Source organism: Periplaneta americana, chromosome 10 (genome assembly GCF_040183065.1).
Source record: "Periplaneta americana isolate PAMFEO1 chromosome 10, P.americana_PAMFEO1_priV1, whole genome shotgun sequence".
Lineage (NCBI taxonomy): Eukaryota > Metazoa > Arthropoda > Insecta > Blattodea > Blattidae > Periplaneta > Periplaneta americana.
In genome coordinates this window covers 173,602,724-173,621,580 of record NC_091126.1, presented here as the reverse complement: position 1 = coordinate 173,621,580, position 18,857 = coordinate 173,602,724, and the positions used below count along the sequence as shown (strand labels likewise).

At 35.2% G+C, this 18,857-nt stretch overlaps 1 protein-coding gene across 2 annotated transcripts in view; it reads right to left on the bottom strand.

Annotated features, from left to right (window-relative positions):
• Ipo9 (Importin 9) overlaps positions 1-18,857 on the bottom strand; it is a 105,128-nt gene that overhangs the window by 65,395 nt on the left and 20,876 nt on the right. For both annotated transcript variants that reach the window (XR_011334608.1, XM_069838415.1), the window contains exons 5-9: positions 13,846-14,053; positions 11,261-11,419; positions 7,786-7,937; positions 6,022-6,120; positions 3,585-3,831 (exon numbers count right to left, since the gene is read on the bottom strand). Coding sequence is in view for 1 of the 2 variants with exons in the window: in XM_069838415.1 (XP_069694516.1) it covers positions 3,585-3,831; positions 6,022-6,120; positions 7,786-7,937; positions 11,261-11,419; positions 13,846-14,053 (865 nt within the window). In the remaining variant the exon portion in view is untranslated. The remainder of the gene's footprint in view (positions 1-3,584; positions 3,832-6,021; positions 6,121-7,785; positions 7,938-11,260; positions 11,420-13,845; positions 14,054-18,857) is intronic.

The following is an 18,857-nucleotide window of genomic DNA, read 5'->3' as shown; positions in this document are numbered from 1 at the left end:
GACCTCTCATGTAGTGGGAGTGTGATCCTTACTTGAATTTATTTTTGCGCGTACATTGCAGATTAAATGATTGAGATCCCTTCTTGCTCTTGTTACAGACCTTGCATTTACGAAGGTTAGGTTAGGTTAGCTTTGGTTAGGTTAGGTTAGGTTAGCTTAGGTTAGCTTTGGTTAGGTTAGGTTAGTTTTGGTTAGGTTAGGTTAGATTGATTTCATTCGTCCATGTAGTAGTTAAAATTATATAATATGACAGTTTTTGATTTGTAATATTGATAAAAAAATAACAGGCCTATAATGAAAGCGGTGAATAATTTCATGGTCCCTAAACTTTTTTTTCGTAAAAGGCTAGGTATTTTTCTATAGGCCAGAAATAAAACAGCAACGCCGTCATAATTACGCACTTTACGCTTTGGCGAACATTAACCGGAAATTTACTTTCCGTCATTTTAATGGTATTCCGTGAAACACACCTTTTTTCCTGTTAATTTCCTTGTGATAACCTAGCTTATGATCTTATTACATCTTCATTTTCTTTTAATGCATTCAAGAAACCGCCGTTGTACTACATAAAACCTTGAACTTGACTAATGGAGTGAATTATTTAAGAATATAGTCGCGAATTTCACTACCACGATTTCGATTACATTTTGTTTCATACGGCTCAGTACGGCCCGGTGACTAGTGGCCAGCGAGTAGCGTCGACTATCGATATTGGTCTGCCGTGGGTATTATCCAGTTGTTCCAACCTCGGAAAAAACCCAACCAGGTAATCAGCCCAAGTGGGGATTGAACCCGTGCCCGAACACAACTTCACACCAGCACACAAGCACCTTAACAGACTGAGCCACGCAGGTGGCTAGCTGAGTTTATGAACTTTAGTCACCACCTGGTATTATTTTCAAGGACACTGTTTAATAACCCCGTAACTACGGGCTTGTTAAGCCCCTCCATCTACCTGAGAGGGATTCTCTCATCATGCGTCCAACCATGCTTGGGCTTTTCTGTCAATTCCTACAATAGCTGTCACGAGTGTCACTCTTTGTAAATTGCTATTATTGTAGATTCAGTTGTTCAGTTCACAAGTATTCAAGGCAGTGATGCACAAATTTGTTTTTATTTCATGGTGAGTAAATTATTACAAGTGAGTGACAATGAGTGGAGGAAGAAAACTCGTTGAATTAGCTCTCCAATAATATCAACGTAAGTTTATGTATTTCATAATTAGCATTACTATTTTGCTGGTTCATTTCAGTAATAAAGTAAATTCAAAATTGCGTATTGTAATTATTATGTGAAAAAGAGTGGCTGTGAGAGAATCGGGTTCCTAAAATTCCAATACAGAATAATGTAGATGTGGAGGCAAAGGAACTGCTTGGAGAAAGAACCTCTGCTGTAGAAATTAAAAAAAAGGAATTTCCATAGATTTCTCTCAACATGAAAATCAGACCGCTCTGTAGTACCGCAGTTTAGTATATACAGTTGCGAAGCTCAATACTTACTAAATATGCAAACATAGACAGTTGAAATATGCATCCATAGATAGTTTCTAGCCACCAGGATCGCTACTATCGCCTCATCACAGACTCTTTCCCTAGCAGACGATAAAATGTATTGTACTTTTGATATCGTGTTCTTTTGAAAAATTAACACCTTCCTTCCACTATTGAAATATGAAATACATAAGGTTTATATATTATTTTCATAAAGTATATATTATATTTTATAAACTCACCTTCCTGGATCTTTCGGAAGGATAACTCTGACCTCTTTTTCTTAAAATTTATAGTGCAACAAACGTCTCCTTGTCCCATATTATTACACAAATTATTGTATTTTAGCCATTTACAGTTATTACAACCGATAACGAACATTTCACAGTTTACACAACTTTTCACAACAATGCGAAATACGGCAGAGTCAATGCCTTTTCGATCTAGACCAGGCCGTAATATATGTTCGGGTTTTCTATTTCAGTGTATGGAGCTGAGTGAATTATTATATTATAACTTTATTGCGTATCATAGCTAAGTTTTATTTAGTGTAATGTGTCCATAAGTTCCCTTTACTTCTTGTTGCATAATATGTTGCAGAAATAATTACAAAACTGTGTTATTTTAATGTGAAGAGAATTTTACATGTTAACATAATCTTTTCGCATCAACATTTTAAGTTTAGAATGGAAGCTATTTTGAGGTTTAATAAAAAAGAATTTATATTGTGATTTAAATATAGCACATCTACCTTCCTTGATAAAGACAGAAAATTTATCATACCTCTCTTATGAAATTAGTGTACATACGATTGTTACTTCGTCTCTTAGGTAGTAGATAAATACAATAATTCAATACTCAATTGTAGTATTAAAATACAGACAAATTGAATGTGCAGAGTATCATACATGACATTATGCTTAATTATAATATATAATTGGGAATTTAGGAATATAAGATATAGTAAACATAACCTATAATACTTCCATATGAATGGCAGGGCACTGGAGACCACTAAAATTAAACAGAAAGGGGCAACTGGTACAGTAAACATAACCTATAATTTCAACATATCTAAATATTCGTGCAGTGCAACTGAAAATTATTGAATCGTGCATAAATGAATGTACAATAATTTCGCAATATTTAATCGAAATAAAGGCAGGTAGGTCTATTACACATACGAACAACGTAATTTTCACACCAAAAATAATATTACAACTTAACTCGCAAGGAATTATGTCTGAAGTGTCTCCTAATCATTGTTTTAAATTTTATTAATGCAATTACATTACATTTTAGAGAAATATATGTTACTTTTTATGCATTCCAATTAATTTATATGGTTGAAACGCCACCCTTCGTGATCGGGTTAAGCAAGTCACATGGTCTGCCTTACGGCCTGTATTAGATCACGAAACCAGTGACACAGTCTATTGTTCCTAGTACACACAGCACTCTAAGCGGCTAGCATCTATCGCGAGAAATGCAAAAAATCACCCCAAGCTTAGCGACTGTATATACTAGACTGTGGTAGTACCATGTTCAGCTTTTCAAAAATAAGCGTGGTGACATTGTACATGCCCTGAATGCAGTTCACATGAACATGAATGAATAGAATCGAGTAAATCATTTTTGGAGCAAAAAGTATGCATCATTTATACACTTCCGAGATAAACTGACTCACAGATAGTGAGTAGGAATCAAACATGTCTTAATAGTTCAGGAGAAAAGGCTATGCAAATCAGAAATGCTAAAAATATGTACGTCCATGAGAAACTCATGTACAATATTTTGTAGTATCACAACACTTCCTCCACATTAAGTATAATGAAGCAAAGTAACGTAAGGACTATAAAACTTCACAAACATAAACACAAATGAACATTTTCAAGGCAGATGACTCATAATATTTACAAATGTGTAAAATGTGTTCCATTTGTAGTACTGTTAAAGTGTTCTTCATAAAACGAATTTATTTCTCATTCTCACTTTGGACTATACTGAACACTGATAACAAATCCATCCTTTTCACGAATTTGTTTAACAGAATTTCGGTAGAAGAATAATTCATAACAATTTTTAAACACTCACCTGATGAGTTCATATCTGCAATAACAACATTCTGAAGAAAACCTGTTAAATCGAAGACCACTTCTCCAGCTTCTAACTTCTCCACAACCATGTCTTTTACTGAACCAAGTGCCAGCATGCATGCTTCATGTATTTTCCACCAGTTGGCGTTATTTGCATTTCTTTCTGTCTCTGCTTCTTGAACGTGTCTTGCTGCAGCTTGACAAAGAGCAGGGCAACTTTCATCTTCAAATTCCATGCACAGCGTCTAGAAAAACAAACGATTTATCATTAAACTATTAGTTATCATACTGTGCAATGCACAACTATAAGGCAAATGTCAGGTAATACTATAGGGAGGTTAAGCAGTTTTGGGAACAGGAAGAATATGTTGACTAAATTCAAGGGAAGAGAGAACAGGAATGGCATGGTGGAGATTAGGTGTCTGGAGACTCAAGAATAGGAGAGGGAACGTAGAGAAGGATAAATGTCCTTTGTGTGGACTAGCTGAAGACGCAATGCATATTGCGCTAAAGTGTCAGGCAACGAATAATTTGAGACATAGTTGGGTAGACAAAAAAATTTCTACAAATAAACACTATGGTAGCTTATAAAAAAAATGGTCACCTAAACGCCAGCAATCTGCATAAATTAGGAAAATTTCTTTTTAGAGTTAAAATTAGATGGGAAGAGAAAGTCAAAGCTCTAACGGAGATGGAATTATAAATGTTGAGTAGTCACACGATAAGAAACTACGAAGAAACAATGAAGTTAACAGAATAATTCTTAAGAGATTGAGCATAAAAATGAAAAAGCTAAGGTAGGAGATGTAAATACAAGAGCTATACTTATTATTAGTTGTGTATTATTATTATTATTATTATTATTATTATTATTGTAAACAGAGGATACTTATAGGTTCATTATGTATTAGTTTTTGTTATATTTGTATTGAGAGTGATGGCGGATTAAGAACTGGAATACATCTAATCCGCCATGACGTGAACACAGACTGATGAAATAAATAAATAAATAAATAAAAAGAAATAAAAATGTCAGGTAATCTTTTGGCGAATCCTCAGGCCTTGCCTCATCTCACTACATCTCACCAAAATATTGTAAAAAATTGTAGAAAATTGTGTGTGTATCTAATGCTCTGGATTTAACAATGAAGTCATCATCCTTCTTGCTTCCCAATATTTTGATGGAAGGTCCACAAATGTCGTAAGAGTTTCACAATTAGCCAGGTGCTCCATCTCCATGTCCTCTTCTCTGGTGCACAGTAAGCATTTAGGTGAATTCAGTACTCCAATACGATGGAGGTGTTTACTGAGGCAATCATGACCAGTAATCAATCTAAACATGGCCACAGCAGATTTTCGAGGTAGATCAGGAATTAGTTTCGGATCTTTGAATGATTCTTTCCATTTTGAATTTTGATGTTTTGCCTGTTCGCTGTAACTTATTCTTTTTATGACTCGCTTTATTGATTCATATGGGAACTTGAAATTTGTTTTTAAGTTGATATAAGTCCCTTTCTTTGCTAACATATCTGCTTTCTCGTTACCGTTCAGTCCGCAGTGGGCCGAGATCCATTGGAAGACCACTTTTTTATTTAGCATTTGAATTTGTTTTACCATGCAATGAATTTCTTTTACTTTTTCCATTTTAGGGGATGTAGTTGAGCTGATGGACTGGCTTGCAACTTTGGAGTCAGACAGGATGACTATGTTTTTGCACTGGTTTAGCCAAACAAATACATTTTGAAGTGATGTATAAATGGCTTCAACTTCGCCATCAAAATTTGTTGTGTACTTGCCAACATTTTTATAAAGAGAAAAGTATTGGCAAGTAGCTCCTGCTCCATCTCCTTCATTTTGATCCATGAGAGATCCATCAGTGTAAATGTACAACCAGTCCTTTTGTGGATATTTTCTATTAATTGTTTGTAGGGCAATGGCTTTTGCTATTTCTGGATTTATATCTTTTTTGTTGAAGACTTCATCAAGATCAAGGCAGCAATCAAGGTAGAAAATTGTAAAAATTGTAATTGTAATTGTAATCTTGTAAAATTTTGACTTGTTCCACATCTTCAAGGTTCACTGCTAATGTGAGATCTATGGAATATAATAAATGAAATGGAAAAAAAAAGAAAAACAAAATCCCTTTCAGAAGTGTGTGTGTTTATATCTAATGCCTATCCACTTCATTTGAGTGATCCGAGTTCCTTTCAGGAGTTTATTTCATGATACTTATTTTGTAATAAATGCAGACATAACACAAGTGATTATCAGAGAAATATTAGTTCTATTAAAGTCTAAACAAACCATAAGACACAAACGTGTGAAACCTCTATCATTCACATAATCCCATTTTCATGAACGTAACATTCAATTTTAGCCCCGGAAATATATCCAAATAAAAGTGTCAAACTTTTACCCAAAGAAAGTAAACTTACTAGTAACAAATCCTGAGCTGATATTCTAACTGAATATGCAAATGTATCCTCATCCTCATCTTCCACAAACTGATTAGGGTTTGCAGTCCAAGAGCGAACCTGATGAGATTAAACACAAACATCACAGAGTAAGAAAATAAGCAGACAATAACTGAACATCACATAAAATAATTAACCACTTATACAATTAGATGCCAATGCTTGAGGAATTGGCTAATCACTAAAATCACCATCAATACCCTTGACTGTTACCATGATTGTCATGATATTCTAATTTATTACTTCAAACACATAGAAACTTAATAAATTAGAGGGCCGTAAAATGCACCACTCTCAGGAAATAAAATTCGGGGACTCTCTCAAATGTAAATGTATGGGCTATTCCATATGAAATCGATCAGTAAAAAACCTCGCATTTTTTTATACTCTAATTTTTTCCCTATTTATACAAGATGTTGAGGAGAGTGCATTTGCAAAAATATACTATCGAAAGTCAAACGGTTTTCGTATTGTTAAGCGACAAATTTAGCGTATTTTATAAAAACAAGCCTCTTTCAGCGCTCAGAACTCTGGAACCATTTACTGCAGAACATTGAACAAGAGCTCATTTTGAAGCTGACATTTGGTAGGTTATGATAAGAAGTAATCCTTATTTTTAATGTATACAGAGAGACAGATAATCTGATTTTACTTACTTTTAGGCTTTTTGCCCATTTGTAAAAATGTAAAGAAATAATGAGAAAAAACCTTGCATTATTAAGAGGGATTCGGCATTGTTTGCTTAGTGTCACGGCAATAAGTTTCGGGGGTATTAAATAACTTATATTCACATGCCTAGACTTGAAAGGCACAACACAGCAAGCACTGGCCGAGAGATGAAAATAAGCGAGCTTTGGGCGTCATTTTACTCCTGTGTTTATGAAAACCTGTGATAAAGCTAGCCCAGCTATGCGCTACTAGACGAAACATCACGTGTTTATGTCTCCTGGCCTTGCTTCCCTCGGCCAGCTCCCGTCTCACAGTCAGCTGGTTAGCTCACCCGCGTACTATTTATTTTCTTTATTTGATTTTTAAATACCCTCTTATTAACGTTGCACCAGTAAAAAATACGTGTTTATTTGTACTTTCAATGCGGAATCTAACTATATATTTTCAAAATATTTTTTCGTGGGCAAAGGTGTCTTAATTAAGAAAAATCTAAATTTCTCCATTTCCATAAAAAGTAAGAAAAACTGTTTACATGTCAATATAAACTTTAACTTTTCAGAATCAAAATAAACCATGATTTTGATCATTGGGTGAAAGAGTTTCAGAGCCACAACAGTTTAAAGTTACTAATTTTATGAAAATACGATAAATTAAAATATTTTTAATTTAAACACTATGAAATTCTGATGCCTCAAACTTTGCACAAAGTATTGTATCATAGTTGTCTACGGACAGAAAAAGTGTCATTGTATTTAAAAATTGCAAGGTCAATTTTCTCTATATTTTGGTTGATTTGAGATGGAATAGCCCGTACGTAAATATGAACATTTTAGAATTAAAGAATCATAAGAACATAGCACCATTACATCTCTTATACTTCATTCTGAAAAAGTACTTGTACCTAGTATTTGAAAAGAAAAATTGGGTTTACGTTTATTCTGACCTAAACAATAAGCGAGAACTAGGTACAAACAATTTGGGCTTTTAATTTGTCAACAAAAGTAACTAAATATGAAAACCCTTTAAAATGCTATTTAAGACTTAATTTTTGCTCACCTGTTCCTCTGTTATTTGCATGAACAGGATCAGATAGTATATGAGGTCTGTTAGGGCAGATTCCACAGTCTTTGAGAATTTGGGACATTCAACAAGTGCATCAACGAATTCAAATATACTGAAAACCAAATTTTCAAATCCCAGAATCTCACCTACAAACAAACAATAGGTTTCAGTTAATTTACAATGAAGTATGTATATTCACACTAAATGAAAGTTATCATTCATATACTGGCTTAAGTGAAGACACTACCCTTAATGAACATACAAGTTGAGAATTTTTTTGCGTGCTGTAAATCTATGACCGGAGGAAAACAGAGAGCCGGGGCATCCCCAGGGCTCTTCTGTACAGGAAACAGGTGCCACAACAGGCCACCAACAGAACGAAAAGGATCCCAGCACAACAATGGGAGGAACGTGGCTACTAAAACACCCACCTGAATAAAAGGAAAGGGGAAAAAAGAAAACTAGGTAAAAAAAAAGGAAAGGTCACTAAAAGAAGAGGAAAGGTGGGGACCCTACCAATAAAAACAAAATCACGATCATAAGTGACCTAACGAAAATAAGATGAGGCATGGTACAGAGCGTAACACTAAACAGAAGAACCGTAACTGTGATAACCATCAGAATATGGACAATAAAAGCAAGTGTAAAGAGAAATCTCATAAATAGCATAATAACATCAAGACATAAATACTTACAAGTAACATCTCAAAAATACCAAGAGAATACAAAAACAAAAAATGCAGGGGAGTGCACACAGCAAAAATATATGTCTGCAGCCTTGTTGTACGATAATAAAAAAGCACAAATTCCTTGATGGATGCATAGCCTAGAAGAAACCTTGAATAGGCAAGGATAAATACAGTACCAAAAGCAACCACAAAAGCCAGCCTTCCATGGTAGAGGAACAACCCCCACAAACAACAATAGAGCAACAAAAAAAAAGACCCACCCATTGCTAACAGGTACGTAAACCCATCTGTTAAATCTAAAATGCACAAGAATTTGGAAAGCCACTTTCCGGAAATTTACGGCAAAATTTAGGCAGGGGAGGAGTGGGGTATCGAAAAAAGAAACACACCACCCTCACCCTGAACATCAGAAAACACTGGTGAGGGTTACACAGCAACCCTAGCTGTGGGTCCCTGAACAGCTCCAAAAAACCGACCCTTTTGACAAAATCTCTCTCCCCTGAGACCGCACACAGGGAAGAGAGGTCCAATTTATGGGACTCTTACCCCACGCATGGGCTACGATAGCATTATTCATATTTGTCCACCATAGAGGTTATATCAGCGAAAAACAAAACGTTACTTCTCACCCCATCCAATTTAAGCTGAGAGGCATGGGGGCAGAGAAGTTCCCCCCCCACTCAACCATCAGACAACTGCAGAGTGGTAGGAGTATAAAACTGAACAACCTGAGATGGTATCTTATAACAATGAGCTAACTTCACAACAAATTTATTGGCCTTGTTGCTAATAGGGTGGTACTGGAGATAGAATCCCCCACCTTGGAAGGAATGGAGTCCCGCCACACACTGATTTTCAGGAAAGGTGAATGAAAAGCAACAGATGATATGACATCCCATAAATGCAAACATCTGGAAACGTTCAAAACATTTAAATACCTGAGTATGAACTTGGAAAACAGCATACACATGATTCAGAATTCATGTAAAGAAGAAAAGCAATACTGTAATGAAGGTAAATTTTAACATATTACCCAACCATTCGGTTTGTGGAATGGCAGTCGCTTCTACTAACACAGCATGTTACCTGTGCAGTATGATCACTCTCTTATTCTAGTCACAGACTATGTCCTTCTCTCTCGCACAGAGTAACAACACAAGATTGCAGCACCGCTGTTTATGTTCCACATACAAAATGGTCACCTAGTAAATAGAGAACAACTCTCATCTTGACACAGCAATATTGCTATTCAGAAGTAAAACAAACCCAATTCTAACCCAGATATAGAATTTATATGGGAATACTTCATGAAACAAGATCTGAAATCTATGGAATGTATAAAAGTAAGGCTTCTTAAAACAAATTTAAAAATATAACAACCCACTTCATCACAAATAGTATACGAGCTAACTCGAGTGTTTTCTTTTCGAGGATCTGAGACAAACGTCTACTGTCATCTATAAAGAAATACCAACAGAGTAGAAACTGATAAGAGAAATGTTACATCCAAAATTTTGAACTGACAATCCCAATAATCAATATATCTTGTACCTAGCAATGCAGTAAATTGGGCACATGTCATTAGATAGCTGTGCACGGTTTCCACAATACATATGTAAAATACAACAATACCACACTCTGAAAAAATCCATGTAACTGATCACATCAATGCATGCAAAAAGAATTAAAATGTTATAGTAGAATGTAGCAGGGAATAGGCCTAAGTGATGGAAAGCCTTGTACATTCCTTCTTTATTTATTAATATGAACATTTATGGTTTAATTGTAAGTATGAATTAAAAAAATGATTGAAGCCCATTTGGTTTATGTTGGCACAAGATTTTTAAAAAGAGAAGGAAATACCCTCTCACTTTCACACTTCATTGCCGCAACTTCTTACAGTGATGGTGGAAAGTGGAAAACCATGTTATGTGAACCGATGGATGAAGAAGTGGCGCAGTTGTCCCTACCATCTACCATAATTGCTGGTATATAAAAAAAGCACTTTTTTCTTTGGAACTGTCTCAGAAGCTGAGTCTGTGAATGGGTCAAAATTCAGTGGGATGCTGTGGCTAAATGTCTTAAAAAGTGTGACATTAGTAAAGCACTGAATGGTACAGTAGACAATTTGCTCAGACTCTGATTTAGAAGTGGTTTCAAGTGACCCTGGCAATGAATTTATGAATTATGACGAAAAGGATTAAAAGGTATTCTTTCCTAGTTACATTACATATTTTATGGAAGTAGATTTACATATTACTATTGTAAATTCATTATAATATTCAGTCATAAAGTTTCTTCCTTAAAAAATGTACACAAAAAGAAAAAGGGAGGCGAGTCTTATAGGCAGGCAAATGCAGTAATTATAAAGCTTTGCTTTTTATGCAACAATAATTTGGAAAATCATGAACACAAGTGAAACCACTAATATTAAATAAAATATTATATAAAATATACTATGCACTTCCAGATTCATGATACATAGAATATATTTCAACTCAGAAACTAAAGTAACTGACAAAGTGACCACCACTGATAACCACGAACTAGCAGGCTGAAGCATCTCGGCAGTTATGACAACACTGAGTTCTTGCGGAAAATCCTAAGCTTTAATGAGGGTTTAGCACTGCGCCTCAATAGAGTGGAAGTAGGTCGTTGGTGAGAAAAATTCTCCCTTTCTTCACCTGTGCCAGCCTGCCATGTCACACTGTAGATGTCTCGATTCACAGTCCTCCTGAGTTTTTCAACAATATGCATTCTAACTAGTCAGTATAACTTACCATCAGAGTCCACAATCTCATCAACTTCTTCTGTTCCATTTACAACTGTCTTTAAATAAATATCTGCACTCTGTGTCAGGGTTTGCCATATAGGCGGCAATATCTGTGGAAGCCATGGTGCCATCTGCTTTGGTACTCGCTTAACAAGAAGTGTTATTGCTGAAACACATTTGAATGTAGATTACACTGTTGAAGTCTGATGGAAACAATCTATACTAGTAATAAATCTGTAGCCAAAATTTTTCTGGTAATTTTCGATTTTCCAAAAATAATTGGTGTTAACATGTATAATTAACCATCCTGAAACCGAAAATCGTTTTGAAATTTTTGTTTGTTTGTTTGTTTGTTTGTCTGTCTGTCTGTCTGTCTGGATGTTCGTTACCTTTTCACGCGATAATGGCTGAACAGATTGCAAAGAAAATTGGAATATAAATTAAGTTCGTTGTAACTTAGATTTTAGGCTATATGGCATTCAAAATACGTTATTTAAAAGGGGGGTTATAAGGGGGCCTGAATTAAATAAATCGAAATATCTCGCTTATTATTAATTTTTGTGAAAAATGTTACATAACAAAAGTTTCTTTAAAAATGATTTCCGATAAGTTTTATTCTTTGAAAAATTTTTATAGGACTGATATTTAATGAGATAAATGAGATTTAAAATTAAAATAACTGCCATCTAAGGCGGTGTAATGAAATAAAAAACAAATGACAGTCTATAAGGGGCCTTGGACAACAACAATCAAAAGCTATGAAGCATAGCCTACAGAGAATGTTTCTGTGTTTGTATGAAGTAATATCGGAAGCTAAATTAACCGATTTGTATAATTAATTATTATTTCACCATTGGAAAGTGTAGTTTCTCTAGATGGACATAATGCTATAATGTTATTACAGTAACTTCTGAGTGAATCGAGGACTGGTAAGATTAAAATAGCTTCTTATGCACAGAAAACTTGATAAGCTATTCTGTACATTTTTATCCTATGCAAAATTTTGATAGGACTGATATTTAAGGATATACAAGACTTTTAAAATAACAATACAATACATTTTCACCGCCGCCTCAGATTATAGCGTTGTTGTTCCTGCAGTAACTCCTATGTGCAAAATATAAAATTTTTGATTAGAAAGAAAAAACACATTTATTCATTCCATGGCAATAGTACATAGGAGATCGTGAATTCTTACATTTTCGAAAGAAAGAAATATAATTACATATCACGTATCACTATTTAAGTTATTTGAAGGGTTCAGAATCATAGTGGGCCAAGCGCCATTTACTGAAGATGTAGAAAACAAGGGTTAAAATTAAGTTATTAGTCCATAATTCAATGGAAACATATAGCAAATAATATAAAGTATACACATTAAAACTAAAAGATATGTCAATCTTCATTAAACTATGGTTGCATGTAATAACAATAAAAGAAACATGTTAAAGGAATTGTCATTGCACCAAATCAGTGGTCTCTGGATCAAAATGATCGCATTTTAATTTTTTAATACAATTTAAATTAAGTAACATATTAAACGATTTATTCTTCTATCAAACACGAATGTTCCCTGGATCAAACATCCTATTTTAATTATGTAATTACTTTATATTTATTTCTAATGGGTGCAGCGGAGCGCACGGGTATGGCTAGTAGACAATAAAATCGTTCACAGAACTAAATTAGAAATAATGTGAATCATTTAGCGACAGTTTCTTGGAACTGAGAAAACATATTTTTCTTAATCGTTACATTCTTCCACACTCTAGTCTGTAGTCAGATAATTCTGTGAATTGTTAAAACAAAGCATTAATTTTAAGGTGCCGTATTTTCTCGAATACTCCGCACACATTTTTTCCTAAACATACAAATATAAAAATGTGGGGGCAGAGCTTATTCGAAATGAAGTTGGCAATGACGAAAACAGCACAGAATGAATTAGTTAACAGTAATGACACATATTGATTATAACAAACCACATAGTATCATACAAAATAAAGGTAGTTATTTACTGACGAGAACGTGATAAGAAGCACGATAGAGGGAAAGAGTAGAGAGAAAGAAAGAAAAAACCAGACAAATAGAAGGAAAAAATAAAATAAGAAAGAAAAGAAAAGAGAAAAAGAATACGAAGAAAGATAAAAAAGGAAGAACGAAAAGAAAAGAAATAAAGAAAAGGAGAAAGACTAGAGAGGTAACATAAATAAATAAATAAATATATAATGAAGAAAGAGGAAAATACACAGTAAGAAAGAAGACAAAGTGTAAATAATGAGGAAGAAATAAATAAACACACAAATATACTGCAGAACCCTATTAATATTGCAGGATATCGTGTAAACTGCTGATTAACTGACATACATGCAGTGCGTGTGCATAGAATGGGTTTGAAATGCGTCCTGTTCCAGGATAAAATTTATTTAAACTTATTATTAACTGAACTGTATATTTGTGTTTGTTTTTAAGTTATTGCTAATACATTTGTTTAAAATTTTGTATTCATATTTTTTTCTTCTTTTCCTCATTTCAAAAGTCGAGTTTTTGGGTTATACGAGAAAATACGATATATGTTACACGAACTTCACTCACCCTTTATGATATCCGTTTTTAAACACGAGTCACTATGAATCCCATTGGGAACCTGTAGCCCACGAACAAATCTTTCGGAAAACGATGGTAACACTGGATTCAGAAGAGTTTTTGTTACAGTTTTGTTATAGTCCGACATGGCAGAGATCATGAAAGCACATGTGGTGAATATCTCGACTGCACGACCTCGAATCCGAATGCTGTACTTCTGAAAAAAGAAGAAAAATATATACATTAATACAATTTAATCATGAATTTTGTTTCAATGTTCTAGTAACACTACATTCAGAAATAACTGGAATAATAACAGTACTTCCTACAGCACATTAAAAAAATTTTAAAGTTTCATCGCTACCTTGATCTCTACATAAATTCCCACATTCCTTACTTTAAAAATTTCACAATGGAACAACATTTTTCACATTTCCATGTTCCGACTTTTTAATGGACATTTCATTGTATTGGCTTGCTCAATAGATATGAAAAATGTTATCTTTATATGTAAATCTGTAAAGATGAAGTCAGGTGAAAAAAAAAAATGAAATTACAACAGCTCATTTTCACGGCATACAATTCAAATACTGGGGAGGGGGACAGCGCCCCTGACCAAAAATCACAACATAAAAGTCGTATGTCACAGTTTGAATACCATTTCTATGGCGATATCAAATTTTGATGTTCTTTTGAACAAAGCTAAAATAGTAAATTTCTTTCATACTTAATCTACTACATTCAAAAATGACCATGAGCATATACTTCACAGTATATTTTGTCCATGTATCATCATTCAGAAGGACAGTGGTAATAAATGGCAACTATCATTGACAGTAATTTAAAGATTGTTCATGATACCTGTAACAACATCAAGTCAATAGTGTAGACAACTGATTTAGCTGCTTAGGTTACGTTCACATTGGGGCTTAATCGAGGTGCGTCCATAAAGTAACTTTCCCACTCGTCCCACACCTAGCAAACCATATGTTGCGCAAAGCGACTGCGTGTACGTGGTAGAGTAATGTTCTGGCATGGCGCATGTGCTAGTGGAACTTCCCAACTGCTCTCAGTAGCTTTGTTGCATTGGTTGAAGATGGACGCTCCTATTCCAGCTCCCACAGTGTGTGAAGTGCGGTCAGTGATAAAGTTTTTGAATGCACAGGGCATAGCACTGATTGAAATTGATCGTCAGCTGTGCCAGGTCTATGGGCCTAACGTCATGAGCAAGCAGATGGTGCGTTGCTCCACAAGGTCGTCTGTGATGATGGTTGGCCTCCCACTGCGCTCGTCATGCACATTTTGGCGTCCTGCTGAAAATTGTCTACAGCAGCAACGTACCATCTGCTTGCACATAGACCTGGCACAGCTGACGATCAATTTCAATCGGTGCTATGCCCTGTGCATTCAAAAACTTTATCACTGACCGCACTTCACACACTGTGGGAGCTGGAATAGGAGCATCTATCTTCAACCAATGCAACGAAGCTACTGAGAGCAGTTGGGAAGTTCCACTAGCACATGCACCATGCCAGAACATTACTCTACCACGTACACGCAGTTGCTTTGCGCAACATATGGTTTGTTAGCTGTGGGATGAGTGGGAAAGTTACTTTATAAACGCGCCTCATATTACTATTTCTCTCCCCCCTTTCTTTCTCAGTCTCTCGTTTGCAAGATATCAATGGTATACTAAAATTCTAACGAAAATTACAAATGGTATGATTCCCTATGATTAAAGTAATCTTTGAGAACCAATTCCCACTACTGGCCAAATTCGAAACAAAGTTCAGCACTTCTATTATTCTAAAGCACAGAATCTTTCTGAAATTTTCAAGAGAAGACACAGAAAATAAACAAGACATTTCAACAAAATTTTTCTTCCCCCCTCTATTAACTCCCGGAAGATTACAGTGATTTGTGGAACAATAAATTAATTGATAGTCATAAATTAGAACGAAATGACAATGCAATTTAAATACCTTTAAAGTAAAATTACAAATACTACAACATATCTAGCAGCATCTTACAGATGATGTTGCTTTAACATGTGATAACCAAATTTTATAATGGAAGTGCAGTGTTTATTTCCAGGTGATCAAGAGTTTATTCCAAATATGATGAAAGAGTAATGGAACGGAGAAAAATTCCCTCCGGCACCGGGATTTGAACCCGGGTTTTCAGCTCTATGTGCTGATGCTTTATCCACTAAGCCACACTGGTTATCCACCCCGGCACCGGACAGAATCGTCTCAGTTTAAGTTCCAGCTCTTGGGTTCCCTCTAGTGGCCGCCCTCTGCACTACGTCATAGATATCTATGAACGTAGGAATGAAGTCCACACATGTGCTGAGGTGCACTCATTATGAGTGACTAGTTGGCTGGGATCCGACGGAATAAGCGCCGTCTTAAATCACGAAGTGATTTACGCATATCATATATATTTTAATGTACTGAAGTACATATGATATTTCCATGCAGATATTCTGCGTTATCATACGATGAAAGAGTAATGGAATTGAGAAAAATTCCCTCTGGTGCTGGGATTTGAACCCGGGTTTTCAGCTCTACGTCCTGATGCTTTATCCACTAAGCCACACTGAATACCCACCCCGGTGCCAGACAGAATCATCTCAGTTTAAGTTCCAACTCTTGGGTTCCCTCTAGTGGCCGCCCTCTGTACTACGTCATAGATGACTATGAACGTAGGACTGAAGTCCACACATGTGCTGAGGTGCACTCGTTTTGAGTGACTAGTTGGCCGGGATCCGACGGAATAAGCGCCGTCTTAAATCACAAAGTGATTTATGCATATCACATATATATTATTTTAATGTACTGAAGTACATATGATATTTCCAAGCAGATATTCTGCGTCATCATACGATGAAAGAGTAATGGAACAGAGAAAAAATTCCCTCCGGCGCCAGGGTGGGTATCCGGTGTGGCTTAGTGGATAAAGCATCAGCACATAGAGCTGAAAACCCGGGTTCAAATCCCGGTGCCGAAGGGAATTTTCCTCAGTTCCATTACTCTTTCATCATATGATGATGTAGAATATCTGCATGGAAATATCATATGTACTTCGGTACATTATAATAATATATATTATTCCAAATAATTAACCCCAAACATTTCACAATTTGAAATACAAACTTTTTCCACTTACTATATATACACAGCAGGTGCCATAAGAATAATGAAGACATGAGAAAACAGCTTTCATGTAAGCTGTATACAAAGGCTAACAGGACACAGCAAAGCTTGTTTACAATTTATTTCAGTATTGGTGTAGCTGGAAGAAAACACATTGAACTGTATTGTATTAAACTGTATTAGCTAGTCAGGTGAGGCTATTCTTCCAAGGAAGCACATCGGACTGCAGGCATTTTCTTTAAGTTGGCAGTGAGTTAAACTTTTCTGGAATAATGCACAGTTTGCAAAGAGGTTCCTTTCTGGCATAGGTCAAAGTCGATGGCTTTCTAGCTAGCAGTCTGAGGGCTAGATTTCCCTTCCCAGACTGACTGCAGACAGTTTACAACTGATGTAGACAAATCATATTTTAGAAGTCACCTCACCACAAAGAAGGAGTTGACAATAAATCAAGCCATTGCCCGTTTGACAGATGCACAGGAGTAGATAAATTTCGAGAAGAGAAGGATACTTTCGACTGCATATTATGATGGATGGTTATGAATGTTCCCCCAGTTTGACACCAGTCATGACTCTCCCCCCAAAAATGTTGCAGCATATGTTTGAGCCAAATTTTGTCGTCCTGGTGCTGAATCTCTCATGATGGAGTAGGTATCTTATCGAGAGTTTCTGGCAATTTTAATACTGAACAGAATCTTTACACAGTAAAACTTCTTTCACATGTTTCACACTTATATTTATGTTCTTCATACAAACACTTTTTCTGAATTCCTGGCAGAATTCCTATACTTCCAATGTTCATTTATTTCGGTTATACAGTTTTCAAACTTATACAATCGTATTTTAAATCCCAGGAGTTACAAAACCTCATTTACACGTTCTAAATCAAGTTTGTTTGATATTAGTTGCTGTAAAAATGTTAAGAACGCGAAAATACAGTACATATTCTTTGTTAAGATGTGCTCATTGGAAGTTGAAGCTGCCCACACTTTCCTCCACCAATCTTGTGTTCTTTAATCACATTTGTTACTGCTTTAGAAACCGTGAAACGTTTTTGTAACACACCACGATATAACTGAACAAATTATGGTACAATTATCACAATTTGAGGTTATTATAATAATAATAATAATAATAATAATAATAATAATAATAATAATTATTATTATTATTATTATTATTATTGTTATTATTATTATTTATTTATTTAATCTGGCAGAGCTAAGGCCAGTAGGCCTTCTCTTCCGCCCAGCCAGACTCTAATTCTAATTGAATACAATTGCTTACATAGTTATTACATTAATATCTAGACCATAAAACAACATGAAAGTTGGATAAGTAATGTTAGTGTGACAATAATAAACATTGGTAAGAATAGTTATAATAATAATAATAATAATAATAATAATAATAATAATAATAATAATAATAGTATAGTAGTAGTAGTAGTAGTAGTAGTAGTAGTAGTAGTAGTAGTAGTAGTAGTAATAATAATAATAATAATAATGAGATAATTTAGATATTTATCTGTGATATATATAACCATTAAACATTGAGAAACCTGAAATAGCTATTATTGTTAACAAGAATTGTTAGAAAAATATTTCGTTAGCCTATTCTTAAATTGGCGCGCCGTAGCGTCGTGGTCTAAGGCATCCCGCCTAGGACTTGCGTTACGGAATGCGCGCTGGTTCGAGTCCTCATGGGTGAAGAAATTTTCTCATGAAATTTCGGCCAGTGTCTGGGACCAGTGCCCACCCAGCATCGTGATGCACTTGGGGAGCTACGATAGGTAGCGAAATTCGGTTGCGAATACCAGCTATAACACCTGGGGGGATCATCGTGCTAACCACACGATACCCCCATTCT